Genomic DNA, 14,448 nt, shown 5'->3' with positions numbered 1-14,448 from the left:
GCTATGCGGTTAACATCCTTCTCAGCGTGAGCTCTTAGTGTCACAAACCTCCGCTAGGGATGCCAGCTAACACACCCAACTTATCTCCGTACCCATGTTGTTGTGGTCCAGCGCGTTTGCATCGAGCATTTATGTGTGTGTGTCTGGTTGTAAAATGATGAATTGTTGTAAGGATCAACCAAGGGTAGTCAGTGGATTCCATTCAATTATTCTCGTGTTTGTAGCCTGAATTTTAGAGATGGAGGTAAAAGATAAAACTAAAAGAAAAATATATTGAAGCCAGGGAGTGTGCCTAGTCGGTCTTCGAATTATCCCCATTACCTTCAAACCAGAAAAGTAGCTCCACGGAAGACCAGACAGCGACAAGATATTTCTTCAGAAGAAATGTGTGATGGAACAAGCTATTCTACTGCAGGAAATACATTAGATGACGAGTACAAAATTCATGTGAACAACGATGCCTCAATCCAAGTCAGTAATCCAACGGGTAACAATGACAGCAGTGATCAGAATCAGACATTAGAGGCTCCGATCGAGAATTCTGAGACTGCGATAACAGCTGATGACCAACCATAATGAAGTTAAGACTACAGAGGAAATTCGAAGACAACCCAGAAACTGATCATATGAATGAAGTAAAGAAAACAGCTAAATATAATGAACAAAAGACTGGTTATCTTTTAAATCAAATCCATAATTTTTGCAAGACAAAATCCGCTCAGTCAGAATAAATCACACGGTACTATGTGGCGTGGGGAATAGTATCCTAAACGGTTACGAATATGGCAGGACCCCTGGTCTGGTGCCAGCTCCTTCACAGAGTACTCTGGACAGGTCAGCTAGCAACTCAACGACCCAAGCAATCAAATTCATAATAATAGGCAAAGCCTGCCAAAAAATTTAGTGTTCAACAGATAATAAATATTTAGGCTAGTGACGTAACAAAGCAAGAAGAAAACAAAACTATGTAAGAATAAGGTATGTGAGTGTTAATTACCTCAAAGTTCATGAACCGGGCAAAGAAATTTCAGATTTCTACAACCGAGGAGTTACCGACATGATAATAATAATAACAAAATTATAATTACATGTATCATAAGATTTAAATTCTTAGGATGTGACATTTTATATAAGAAATAATTTTACAAAAGACCAAGATGGTCGTTATTAAATTAACTACGAGGTGGCCTTTGAACCACGACAATGAGCACATGAGATAAGACCAAACACGTAAGATATCGGCAAGAAAAGGATTACATAGCAACAAGACACAAAATTGGAAAATCACACAAAATCAGACAAATCAGAGCACGCATATCAAAATCAGGGAAAACTGGCAGAAAGAAAACCACACCCCGATAATAAAAATATTAATAATAATACGAACAACCAAAACAATACGCATACCGTATATGGAGCAGAAAACAAAAAACATACAACAATCTCAATAATAGCAAGGTTAGAATGACATAATACATACATGCTAACACCGCGAGTTTCCAATTCACCTCGTAATTAAATTTACATATCACTTACATGAGAAATATTAATAATAGTGATTTAATTTTTCAGTTGGCTACTAAATTTCTAAATACCGGGTATAGAGTCCAGATTCAATTCCCACAACATTGGCGATAACTCGAGTGGGCCTAAAATTAAATAACGATGATAACGTTGGTTCGTAAACAGACTAGTTAATGTTTTTGAAAATTCCAACACGACGGTAGTAAATAATGTCTCCTCCAAGTAATCCACTGAAGTTGGCGTTGCTCCAAAAGATTTTTTGAATAAATATTACTTACATGCTGGTGGTTTTGTATCCAAATTAGTGTAATCCATTATCACAAACATTATCATTATCCATTATCAGAAACATGGTTTCAGAGGTAATCTGCCTGCTTGCCACGCAGGCCGCTGTCAACACTCACATAGTAGAAATAAAAGAGTCACCAAAATACCAAACTACTATCACTAGAGGAACATAATAAGATAGAAAACGTATTTAGGCCGTTGCCTAGTCTATCTCCCGCCTAAGCCGGTAGTATCCAACTCCATTGCGCCAGTCTTCAGAGTCTTCTAAGGAACAAGGCTAATGGCGTCTATCTCGTAGCTCGATAACTACAGAACTCCTTGCTCGCTAGTTGGCGAGGCAGAAAACAACTGCAGAGCACTCCGTTCAAGAGAGACTGCGCATGCTCAAGTCAAGGATTTGCTTATTGAGCCAATGAGGAAAATCGAAGTTATAGATGTAATAATGGCAAAATATGCATTTTAAATAGGCATAGTTCAGGCACATAAATTAACGGCAATGCAAAAAATGGCCGAGAATGGTAGATAAGGTCCCCACACACAAATACATATGTCCAACAAATGAGTGTGGCGTAAAATCTTGTCACAGAATCTGCCACATGAAAGAGCAGCATCATACTAATCTCAGAGCAATCCCTCAGGTTCTTCAGCGAGGAGATTCTTCTTCGGGCAGGCCTCTTGTCCCGAGGTCTTTCCCTACATCACCAACTGTAGGATCCTGTACTCTTCATTCTGCATCATGTGTTCAAAATATTCAAGTTTCCGCTTCTTGATGGAAAGGAATACTTAGGTCTTCTTGTTTAGTCTTTCCGTCATCTCAGTATTCCTTACTCTATAATACCAATATAATGGTCCGTTATTGGACATTATAAATTTTCCAGCTAACTCATTCTTGGTTGCCTGCGTTTTGCCCTCGTGTGCTATGGGAATCAACATCTATATCATTCCTTACTCTTTCAGTCCACAAGATACGTAACATCCGCTGATAGACCCAGCTTCTTGTACATGACCTGGCTTAGTCGGTTTGTTTATGAATCCTTTTTCCTTTGGTGTCTTGTGTTGAACGTACGCTAGAAGCCCGATATATCATGGATTCAGGTTTAACTGCTTAGAAATTGGAAATCATAGTATGCCGGCCATTTTCAAGACAGCCAGTGTGCTTTAGAATACACTTTCACCTGATTCCAGCTATACAGACAGCATTTAACACCCTGAGTTATGGTGGTCAGTGAAATACCTTATTTTACTATTTGGGATGTTGTCATTTCACTGCGATGAACACACTAATGCTGTAGCTCAGTAGTTCTTGCATCCTTTCAAGACTACAGCCACCAAGAAACAATAAAGTATGGTAACTGTTACGGTCTTAGCCTTGCGGCATGTAGAACTACATTCCTCGGAAATCACAGAAGCAACCGGAAACAAGAAACAACTGAGCTACCGCATTTACTCGTATATTAGGCCCACCCTCACTTTTTGAGACAAAGATATTTTTTTTAAAAATCTCTCACAGAAGACTTCCCAATGTAATTTGTCAGAGAAGAACAATGATTCCGCTTTGAAGCAGGGTACAAGCCTTACTGCAGCTCCAACGACATCACACAAAATTGTGTATAGTTTCGTCTGTATGACCTGCACAATGAAAATGGGCGTCAAAGTCATGCGGTACATCTGTACTTTGTTGTTAAGTAATGTCCGCCTCCGTGGCGTAGGCCTGCTGCAGCTCTGATGATGTTGCACAAATAGATGAATGGTTTTGTGTCCGACCCATTCATTGCAAGAAGTCAATCAGGCCATATGTCTGTGTTTTGTATTTAAGAATGTCCGCCAGCATAATGGTTAGCTCGATGAGCTGCCATTCTTGGGAGCCTGAGTTCAATTCCCGGTACTGTACTGCCAGAGATTTAAGAATGGCAGGAAGGTTGATTTGCAGTAAAAGTGGTACATGTAGCTCCCCTTCGTTGGGAGGGGCATGCCTAAAGAGAGCTGCACCACCTCGGGATGAAGAAACGAGTTTAGTTAAGAAATATTCACTGTTGTTGCTATTAATATAGCAGACGAGATTATTAACAAAGTGATTGTTTAATATCTCGTAACTCAGGCCAATGTAGGTAATTTTTGAAGAGAAGTAGATTTAAAATGTGATAAAAACGATCCAGTCATAAGATAGTTTTACACGCCAACATACCTAACAAATAATAATAATAATAATAATAATAATAATAATAATAATAATAATAATAATAATAATAGTTTTACATCCCCACTTACTTCAACGATTTTTGGAGATGCCAAACAAAACATGCTATGCGTTAATTTAAAAAATGGAGACACCAAACATACAAAATTAAACATAATGGTAGTAAAATGCATTACCGCCACACCTGTAGATATCCGTAAATGCGGCAAACTTTCCTATTATTTATTTTTATTCTTTCCATCATGGAACTTCTGGCACACTCCGGGCAGTTGATAGCATAGCTAACCTAAACAATTACAGCTGTTTAGGTAAATCCTGATGTGATAAATGTAGAGAACAGGCATATTTATACTTAAAAATAAGGGTCTGGCTTTCAACAGCCACAATTGAGGAGCGTTTTTTTCAAAACTAGACATTTGCAGCAAACATCATTTTTCAGGAAATGTGTTTTTTTATCGAAACAGACTTTCAGCGTATTAGGTCGTGTTACGTACATGTAGTACGCGTTGAAGAGATGTTAAGTACAGAACAAAAATGGCCAGCCGAACACCAGTGGGATCCGAACCCACAACCTCCCGATTTCAAATTTTCGTCGATATCAGTTCCAATAGAGACATGCTAGGTACCTGAGTGGAACTTGTAGAAACTTAAGGTGGATGAGGTAAGATTAGAACATAATTTTATCAAGTTTTTCAAAAGTCAATTTATGCAATATATTCTGGTAAAATTGAACTTCACATTAATACTGTCACTGAATGATATACTTTTGCTTATGGAATTATTTACTTATTTTTATTTTTGTTATTTTTTGAATAGTATTTTTTGAATATTTGTTGATTTTTGAGCTCCGTTGTCATACATTTTATAATATAGGCTACTTGGTATTGTAAGATTACATAATATTATTAGATTATAATCTGCTTAGCATCAAGCAATGTAACATAAGACAAAATAAGGTATTAACCTATATAATCAGTCCTATTGTAATGATTTAACGCATTAATATCCCACAGGTTAAATTAAAATTGAGTCTTACCGAATAAAGTCTAGGCCCTACTCAATTAATATTTAAGAACTCATCAAACCACATAGCCAACAGAAGGCTGTTACTTGTCTTCTAACACGACCCAGTAGAAAAACACAAAATCATCCAGTACTTCAAAATATTTCAGCAGAGGTTGAACACCCTTCTTCTTTTCTTTGCTCACCATATTTTTCTTTGGTAAAACAGAGGATTTTAGCAATACTTCATGACTGGATTTCATTTTCAGAACTTCAACATCCACTGGGTATGCAAAGTACGTATCCTGTATTGATACGGAGACTCTCTTATGTCTCTTATTATATGTGATAACACGTTGACTATACATTTTAAATGTTAACCTAGTTCGTAGTACCTTCTGTGAATTCTCTTTTATGTCAAAAACATATCAGATGTAAGGCTTTTCAGGCATTTTGCTCTATTAACCAGCGTTTCGTCTTAGGTCTGATACTAGACTCAACAGAGTGGGATGTGTCAGACCCTACCCACTGACGCGCGGGTGTATGCAGGTGAATTTATTTTTTTTATTTTTTTTTATGGGGGGGACCCGTAGCCCGCTCCCCCGCCGTGACCATTGACTCAATGTACATGGCCTCCGACATGCTATTAATTTCTAAGAAGAAAAGAGATAGCTGGGTAGAGTGGGAAGTGATACAAGAAGTATCTGCCTGTTTCCATGTCTGACTCGTTACCAGGCGAGATTGTGTTAGGTATATGATGTTGAAGTATGGTATTGAAGGGTCAGGGAAAAACCATATAGGCAGAAAGAAGAAAGAGCCTACATGTAAAACCTGACATCTCTTGGATAGCACATGCAAGGATGTGGGCTGGAAAAAGACCAGAGGTTGTGTTAGTTAGGAACAGGTAACATGCACAAAACATAAACCCATTCCTCGCCATTCCATCGCCTGGGGATCAGTCCGTCTGGGCACTGCTGTGACTAGCGTAGTCCTTGCCTGCTGCGGAGCCATGCGTCGAGTACCACTAGGGCCCGCCGCACGGCTCGACCTCCTTGGGGTACCTCGTACCCAGTCTCCGATCCCGGAGAATGAGGCCAAGGCGGGGGCCTCCTGGAAGGGGGTGGGTCATGGTGCCGGGCCTCCTTCCTCTCTGCCCGCGCCATGGCCGGTAGACAGGGCAACTGCGATGGGAGGCCGGGTGGCCCCCCGAGCAGTTGGCGCACACCGGCACCTCCCTAAGTGCTGCGCAGGCCGTGTAGTGGTGATCACCACCACAGCGGTTGCACCACACCTCGAGCCCACAGCTGACCTGACGGTGGCCCCATCTCAGACAGCGGAAACACTGCAAGAGCTGCTGAGGGGGACGTTTTACTCTCACCTAACTGCCGCTACCCGCTGAGGTCCTCTCTTGATTGGCTCCCCGGTTGACTGCTGTCCTGGGAGCAGTCTTGGGTTGCGGCTGGGTGGCCTCTCCTGATGGACCGGCGTCGCCTTCTGCTTCCTGGTCCGGCGTCGCTTTCTTCCCGGGGGTTTCTTCTCGGCAGGAGAAGAGGCCTCGTCCTGGTGGCCCTCCTCCCGGCCTGGTAACTCCGGGGTAGCTGGTGGCTCCGCTGCGTCGCTGTCTTCTTCCTTCTCCTGGCTGGCAGCGGCAGTGGCGGTCGGTGCTGGCTCTCGACTGCGTTCCCGGTCCTGTGGGGCACACATCGAGGTCTGCAGCTCGACAGACTTGCAGGCAGGCTAGGCCTGTGCAGCAGCCTCAGAACGCCAGGGCGCATCCTTCTCCACTGCTGTGCTGCTCTCCACCATGACGGGCGCTTTCCTGGTTTGCGCCCAGGTAACAGGCCCTTCCTGGTAGGCCTGCGTCTGCGACCACTTCGCCTTGGTAGGTGGTCGTCGATCCTGGTTGGCTGCCTTGTTGGTCTGCGTGTACTTCGTAAAGTACAGTTTTCCAACAGGGGTCGCGCCGTCGTGGCGCTCGGGAGCGCCGTCGTCGTCCTCGGTCCCGGCTCCGTCTGCGTGGCTGCCTCCTGGTAGCCTGAGTCATCCTGGTGTTCTCTGAGTCCTGGTAGCCGGGCAACCTGGAACTGCTGGGACGCGCACTCCTCGTAGACCTTGAAGCTAGCTGTGTCCTTAGGGCGAATGATGATCGCCCAGGCAGGGACCATATGGCCGATGATCTGCAGGAGTGGCTCCCCGATGGACTCCGCGGTCGCGTTGAGGTGGTCGTATACGCGGAGCGTCCCCTGGTGGTTGTCCTCCCCCCACTGGTTGAACACCACCAGCCCTGGGCATTCATAGCGGGGGACATCCACCGTATAGAGCGCGTCTTGTAGCTTCTCGAAGGCTGCCTCGTAGTCGTGGTCAACCAGTCTCACTAGTAGGGTCGGCTTCTCCATCCTGGTCCTCCTGAAAGTGAAAAGCGAGCACTTAGAAGTGCTCAGCTCGGACAAAGTTCTTTCGAAGTCGTACTAATAAGTACAGCAGCCTGGTTAGCACTTAAGAAGTACTGAGCGCCTGGCAAGGAGAGAGAAAGCAGAGCGAGAGGCATGTACATCCTTCCCCTTCGACAGTCAGCTCGTCCTTTTATGCAGGTGAACTTATCAGAAGCCCTTATAAGAGGCATGGTCTGATATCTGCATACGGGACATAAATCTCCACAATGGAATTATTCTGAATTGAAAATTCTAAATTCCCATGGAGGGAAATAGATATTTTTCACCAATAGAGCGTGTCAAAAATGTCAAAAACATATCAGATGTAAGGCTTTTCAGTCATTTTGCTCTATTAACCAGCGTTTCGTCTTAGGTCTGACACTAGACTCATCAGAGTGGGATGTGTCAGACCCTACCCACTGATGCTGGGGTGTATGCAGGTGAACTTATCAGAAGCCCTTATAAGAGTCACAGTCTGATAACTGCATATGGGAGATAAATCTCCACAATAGAATTATTGCCCGCCTAGCAATTCCGAATGGAAAATTCTAAATTCCCATGTAGGGAATTCGATATTTTTCACAAATAGAGCATGTCAAAATGTCAAAAACATATCAGATGTAAGGCTTTTCAGGCGGGCAATAATTCCTGCATACACCCCAGCGTCAGTGGGTAGGGTCTGACACATCCCACTGTGATGAGTCTAGTGTCAGACCTAAAACGAAACACTGCTTAATAGTGTAAAACACCAGAAAAGCCTTACATCTGACATGTTTTTGACATTTTTGACATGCTCTATTGGTGAAAAATATCTTAATTCCCTCCTTGGGAATTTAGCATTTTCCAACTCTCTTTTAAATCTTTGATTTCGCATTCCCTGCTCAGAATTTTAAGGGTGCCATGCTTCTCTAAGATATCATAGTATTGTTCAGGAAACACTATGTTTTCCCATCTTCTGTAAATTTCTCAATTCTACCGAACACTCTGTCTGGCGCCATGTAGCTGTGTCGCCAAATAGGGAGGAAACAGAGAATATTATCGAATAATGTGCTTTTCTCCACAGCAAGTGTGTCCAGGATGAAACTGTTTTTGTTTTGGCTGCTACAAGAGTCTAAGAATAAATGCAGAGATTGTATAACCACACTTGTCAAGCATAGAAAACCTTACTCACTGATAACTTCAGAACTGGTTGATTCTGTTGCATGTCGAAACATATCTTGATGACACCTGGGTTTTCTTCTTTCATTATTTGATAAAACCACTTTGCACGAAGTTTATGCAATCTGTAACTTGTCCTTAGTTCATTCTTCTTCTCTAGGCATGTTTCTGTCTTTATTTTCATCCGGCTAATTTTACAAGTGGAGCAGTTATCAGTGCGAGGAGTTTTGAATGACAGATTGAAACACTTATAGAATATATACTTGTATTTTGACAGCGTCCGCCTCCGTAGCGTAATGGTTAGTGTTATTAGCTGCCGTCCTCGGGGGCCCGGGTTCGATTCCCAGTACTGCTAGGAACTTAAAATTGGGAGGAGGGCTGGTATGTGGTTGAAATGGTACATGCAGCTCACCTCCAATGGGGGTGTGCCCGAAAAGAGCTGCACCACCTCGGGATGAGGACACGAGTTTACTTACTTTTTGACAGCGAGCACAGTTTCAATCCAGAACTTTTCCTTTCTTCACAGAATGTCTTCCACATCTTATTGACTGAGAGATATGAGAGTAAATATCCTCTCTTAGACTTTCCTCTGCCATGATGGCTCTCTCTGCATTTTTACCTTTTGATGTGATTCTTAATGGCAACCGTTATGTCCTTGTGTTCCTTGCATGTTCTGTCACCACCTTGATTTTCCTTAGGTAACTTCCCTGTATGATGAAACCTACTAGCCAGATAAAATAATCTGTCCTTTGACATCCCAGAAATTCCTTGAAAAGGTGCAATACATACAGGAAGTATTTCACCAGTTTTCTTTCTAATGCTGTACTTCACAGAAACAGTTTTCTTCTCCCTAGCACTTTCAATGTTCACTACCCTGAGCTGGGTGTGGAAATGTGCATATACTTCAATAGAAACTTGTCTTGATCGATGTTGTTTAAAGAAGACACATGGTGATGGAATTTGTGATATCTTCATAGCAGAGTTCAGCAACTTTGCTTTGGTTCAGCCTTTTAGTTTCTGTACTTGTGGGCAAGTCTTTGAGTCCATGAATGCATTTAATATTAGGTTCGTTTTTAGTTTTAGCCAGCTTTCCAGGTCATCATCATCATCATCTGTTTACCCTCCAGGTTCGGCTTTTCCCTCGGACTCAGCGAGGGATCCCACCTTTACCGCCTCAAGGGCAATGTCCTGGAGCTTCAGACTCTTGGTCGGGGGATACAACTGGGGAGTATGACCAGTACCTCGCCCAGGCGGCCTCACCTGCTGTGGTGAACAGGGGCCTTGTAGGGGGATGGGAAGATTGGAAGGGATAGGCAAGGAATAGGGAAGGAAGCGGCCGTGGCCTTAAGTTAGGTAGCATCCCGGCATTTGCCTGGAGGAGAAGTGGGAAACCACAGAAAACCACTTCCAGGATGGCTGAGGTGGAAATCGAACCCATCTCTACTCAGTTGACCTCCCGAGGCTGAGTGGACCCCGTTCCAGCCCTCGTACCACTTTTTCAAATTTCGTGGCAGAGCCGGGAATCGAACCCGGACCTCCGGGGGTGGCAGCTAAGCTTTCCAGGTACTCCGTTGTTATATCTAGATTTTCTTCCAATATCACATTCCTGAACAGGCACGCCAGTTTCAGAATCTTCAGATTCATTATTCATACTGTTGTAGAGTGAAATAGTTCCTCACACAGTAACTTTCTTAAAACTTCTCAAGAAATGAGACAACGATGAGGGCTAACCACAGGAATATGTGGCATGCAGTTCCAAGAATACATCCTTTCAATAAAGGAGTCCGGCGTTCCAGTATTCCACAGAATAATACTTCCAATTATCCATGAGAATGCCACGTGATTAATAGGTAACTGCATTTATCGAGTTTTGCTTTAACTTTCCAAGAGCATATATTGACTTTTGCAAAAACCTAGTGATTTCAACCACTTCTATACACGGCAAATATCCACTTATGCAAAAGATAATTGTGCAGGTTGGTGAGCAAGGTGCATAACTCATAACTCAGTTTTTAAAATGTTTGCATTTATCGAGTTTTGAAAAAAAACGATCCTCAATTATCCAAAGAAAGCTTCCAGTCACTATGCATTAAAGAGCTTTCTTAAGAAAAGAAATTTGCTCACTTCAAACATTGATATCGGAATTAGAAAGATGTTTTTGAAGACTTTCGTGTGGAGCGTGGCATTGTATGGAAGTGAAACATGGACGATAACTAGTTCAGAAAGAAAGAGAATAGAAGCTTTTGAAATGTGGTGTTACAGAAGAATGCTGAAGGTGAGATGGATAGATCGAATCACGAATGAAGAGATACTGAACCGAATTGGTGAGAGGAGATCGATTTGGCTAAATTTGACGAGAAGAAGAGATAGAATGATAGGACACATCTTAAGACACCCAGGACTTGTTCAGTTGGTTTGTGAAGGAAGTGTAGGTGGTAAGAACGGTAGGGGTAGACCAAGGTATGAATATGACAAGCAGATTAGAAGAGATGTAGGATGCAATAGTTACGTAGAAATGAAAAGGTTAGCACAGGATAGGGTGGCATGGAGAGCTGCCTCAAATCAGTTCATGGACTGATGACTCAAACAACAACAACATGCATTACTGATCACCTGTGGCTTTTTCTGGCCTGTCGTGTCCATCTCGTGTCCTCCAAAATTGAAAGTTTTCAGATCTGGAAACCAGGCTTTGTTTACCTGTTCAGATTCCTTCTGTATAAGCAGTGAATTTCATTATTAGGCCCGTATTGATGGATATGACTTATTTTCTTAATGAAAGTTTTATTGAGCACGTAATCATTACAGTATTTTTCATTTTTAAAAAGTTTATTTAAAAATTGTATTGACTAGGTGCTCAATAAAACTTTCATTAAGAAAATAAGTCAGATTCCTCCTTATGGTTGAAACTGTTGGTGTGCTTCAGGATTTCAATGGCTTCCCTTTGCAGCCGGGCGTGATGCGACACAGTGGTTGATAGTACTTTGGTATTGCCGTATTGTATGTCGTGGCCTGCTAGCAGAGAGTTCAGCGACTGATGGCCTTTTTGCTTGTCCCAGACGGCTTTACCAGTTGTGCTCCTTAAGTCGGGTGTCAATGCTGAATTTTGTAGTTCCGCTGCTGCACGGGATCTTGTAGACACCTGCTGTAAAGGAAGAATGGTGCTTGTCTTGGGCAGATCTACGTAGTTCCTGGATTTTCTTTGTTGGCTTATATATGGTTTTTACCCCATGGGACTCCAGTAGCCTCCCTATTCTATCAGTTGTCTTCCCAATATACGCAGAAAGGCTTTAGCTGCCGGCCGCTCCTCTTCTTTCTCCTGGGTTGTTGGACATCTGGGATGGAGTGCTTGCTGGATGTCTTTATGGCTGTACCCGTCAGCACATACGGCCATATACCGAGCTCGATAGCTGCAGTCGCTTAATTGCGGCCAGTATCCAGTATTCGGGAGATAGTAGGTTCGAACCCCACTATCGGCAGCCCTGAAAATGGTTTTCCGTGGTTTCCCATTTTCACACCAGGCAAATGCTGGGGCTGTACCTTAATTAAGGCCACGGCCGATTCCTTCCCACTCCTAGCCCTATCCTGTCCCATCGTCGCCATAAGACCTATCTGAGTCGGTGCGACGTAAAGCAACTAGCAAAAAAAAAAAAAAAAAAAAAAAAATACGGCCATATTGAGGTGACTGAGCTCCGTAATGCTTCAATCATTGGCCGAAAAACAGCCAATCAGTGACCGCCCCTCCAGCATGGTGGACCAATAGACGAGCTCTTATAATAATAATTTCGTGTGGCTATTTCTAGCCGAGTGCAGCCCTTGTAAGGCAGACTCTCCGATGAGGGTGGGCGGCATCTGCCATGTGTAGGCAACTGCGTGTTATTGTGGTGGAGGATAGTGTTATGTTTGGTGTATGAGTTGCAGGGATGTTGGGGACAGCATAAACACCCAGCCCCCAAGCCATTGGAATTAACCAATGAAGGTTAAAATCCCTGACCCGGCCGGGAATCGAACCTGGGACCCTCTGAACCGAAGGCCAGTACACTGACCATTCGGCCAACGAGTCGGACAGGCAAGCTGTGCACTCTGCACTATATAATGAGGTGGAATTGAAACACCTCTCCCACTTTGAGCTTCGCATTTATCAAAGTCAGTTGGAACCCTTGAAAATGCCAAACGCAGTCTTCAGCGAAACGTCACGACCCTTATATGCTCCTGGACCACGGCCTGCAAGGAAAATACAGACGTGATTTAATGCCCGCCATGAAAGTCTCTACTGTTACAGAATGGTGTGCTGGTATGTGTGTCGCTTTTATGGGAAGCCAACCTTTTTTGAGCCTCATTTTTGCAGGAAGGCAACCTATTCTATGCATCATTTCTTCTAAGTACCATACTCTCATCATATTTGATCAAGATTTGGCCAGTGTATTTTATGGCTGGTTGCTACCTGACTCCAACCCAGAATAAACCTCTGACCGAGCCTGGAAGCTGCCGTTGTCCACTCTGAGCTCATCCGTCACCACTCCTACTGCTGATACTGGGGGATTAGCAGAAACTTGTCAGTAGCCACTCCGCCTAAGCTATTTCCCGCCAGCCAACATGTTCATATTGTATTTATTGCACACTTGTTATAGGCTTATATAAATAAAATGTAGATAAGTCTGTTGATCTTCCCCAGGTTTTGAAAGACGAGAGGGAAGGTGAAGAGGATGGACCTGGCGGAACTCCTTTGTCTCAGTAAGTGTTCAACACATTACTTTCCTGTGTTGTTGAGTGTACTGTAAAACATTGTTTGCTACAAGTTGATAACTTAAAGGAGATCCTGTGACGAATGTGCATGGAGGAAACTGCATATTGGTATGGTGGTGGATTGTGTTGTGTGTGATATATGAGAAGCAGGGATATTGGGGACAGCACAGGCACCCAGTTCCTGAACCAAAGGAATTAACTGACTAAAATTAAATTTCATCAACCCAGTTGGAAATCAAACCCAAGAACTCTGGACCAAAACATTGTCTTTTTGATCTTGAAGCCCAATGAGTTTGGATACTGAAAGTTTTGTTCAGTTCTAAGATTCACTCACCTTCTGTTCATCAAAGGTTCCACCAAATGTTAGAGGGAAATAGAAGCAGTTGACGTGGAAATAAAATGACAGATCAACAAGTCTTGATTGTTTTCTGGGATATTAGACTGTATAGTCAGTTTGAAAGTGTTGCTGTGTCATGTACACTGCATTAGCCCTTGTCAAGACAAAGTGACCCAGGTTGATGTGCCCTGTATTTGTAAGTATCTGAAGGCATGGTGGGGGTGCTACCATTGACATCTCTCTCTTTTGTATAAGGCCTGCACAGTGTGCCTTGATGTGTTCAAACTTTTGTCATCTGGGAGTGAATAATGGTCCCTGAACTCTACTAATCTGAGGGCCCTCTTCCTTCCTGTTGAAACATTTGTCCACAGCTTCTCAGTAGAGCTCTAGTGAAAAATATATATTTTGAAATTCATAGTATTTAATGTCTCTTGTTCCCTTGATCACTGCTACAATATGGTTGTAAGATTATAAGTTACAAATGGTGTCCTGGAATATAGAGTGTAAGGCAGAACACTGACTGTTTGGTCTTGGGGCCCAGTGAGTTCGGATACTGAAAGTTTTGTTTAATACTAAGATTCACTCAACTGTCTGTTCATCAAAGGCTCAACCAAATGGCAGAGAGAAACAGAAGCAGAAGCATTTGAATGGAAATAAAATAACAGATGAACAAGCCTGGATTGTTTTCCAGGATATTAGGCTGTGTAGACATTTTGAAAGTGTTAAAGTTTCAGATAGACTGCATTAGGCCTTGTCAAGACAAAATG

The 14,448-nt window shown here is 42.9% G+C and overlaps 1 protein-coding gene across 2 annotated transcripts in view; it reads left to right on the top strand.

The window, feature by feature from the left end:
- LOC136885427 (zinc finger protein 652) overlaps positions 1–14,448 on the top strand; it is a 90,862-nt gene that overhangs the window by 38,101 nt on the left and 38,313 nt on the right. For both annotated transcript variants that reach the window (XM_067157956.2, XM_067157955.2), the window contains exon 4: positions 13,274–13,332. In XM_067157956.2, coding sequence (XP_067014057.1) covers positions 13,274–13,332 — 59 coding nt within the window. The remainder of the gene's footprint in view (positions 1–13,273; positions 13,333–14,448) is intronic.

Source organism: Anabrus simplex, chromosome 14 (assembly GCF_040414725.1).
Source record: "Anabrus simplex isolate iqAnaSimp1 chromosome 14, ASM4041472v1, whole genome shotgun sequence".
NCBI classification, from domain to species: domain Eukaryota; kingdom Metazoa; phylum Arthropoda; class Insecta; order Orthoptera; family Tettigoniidae; genus Anabrus; species Anabrus simplex.
This window is presented reverse-complemented; position numbering and strand designations above follow the sequence as displayed.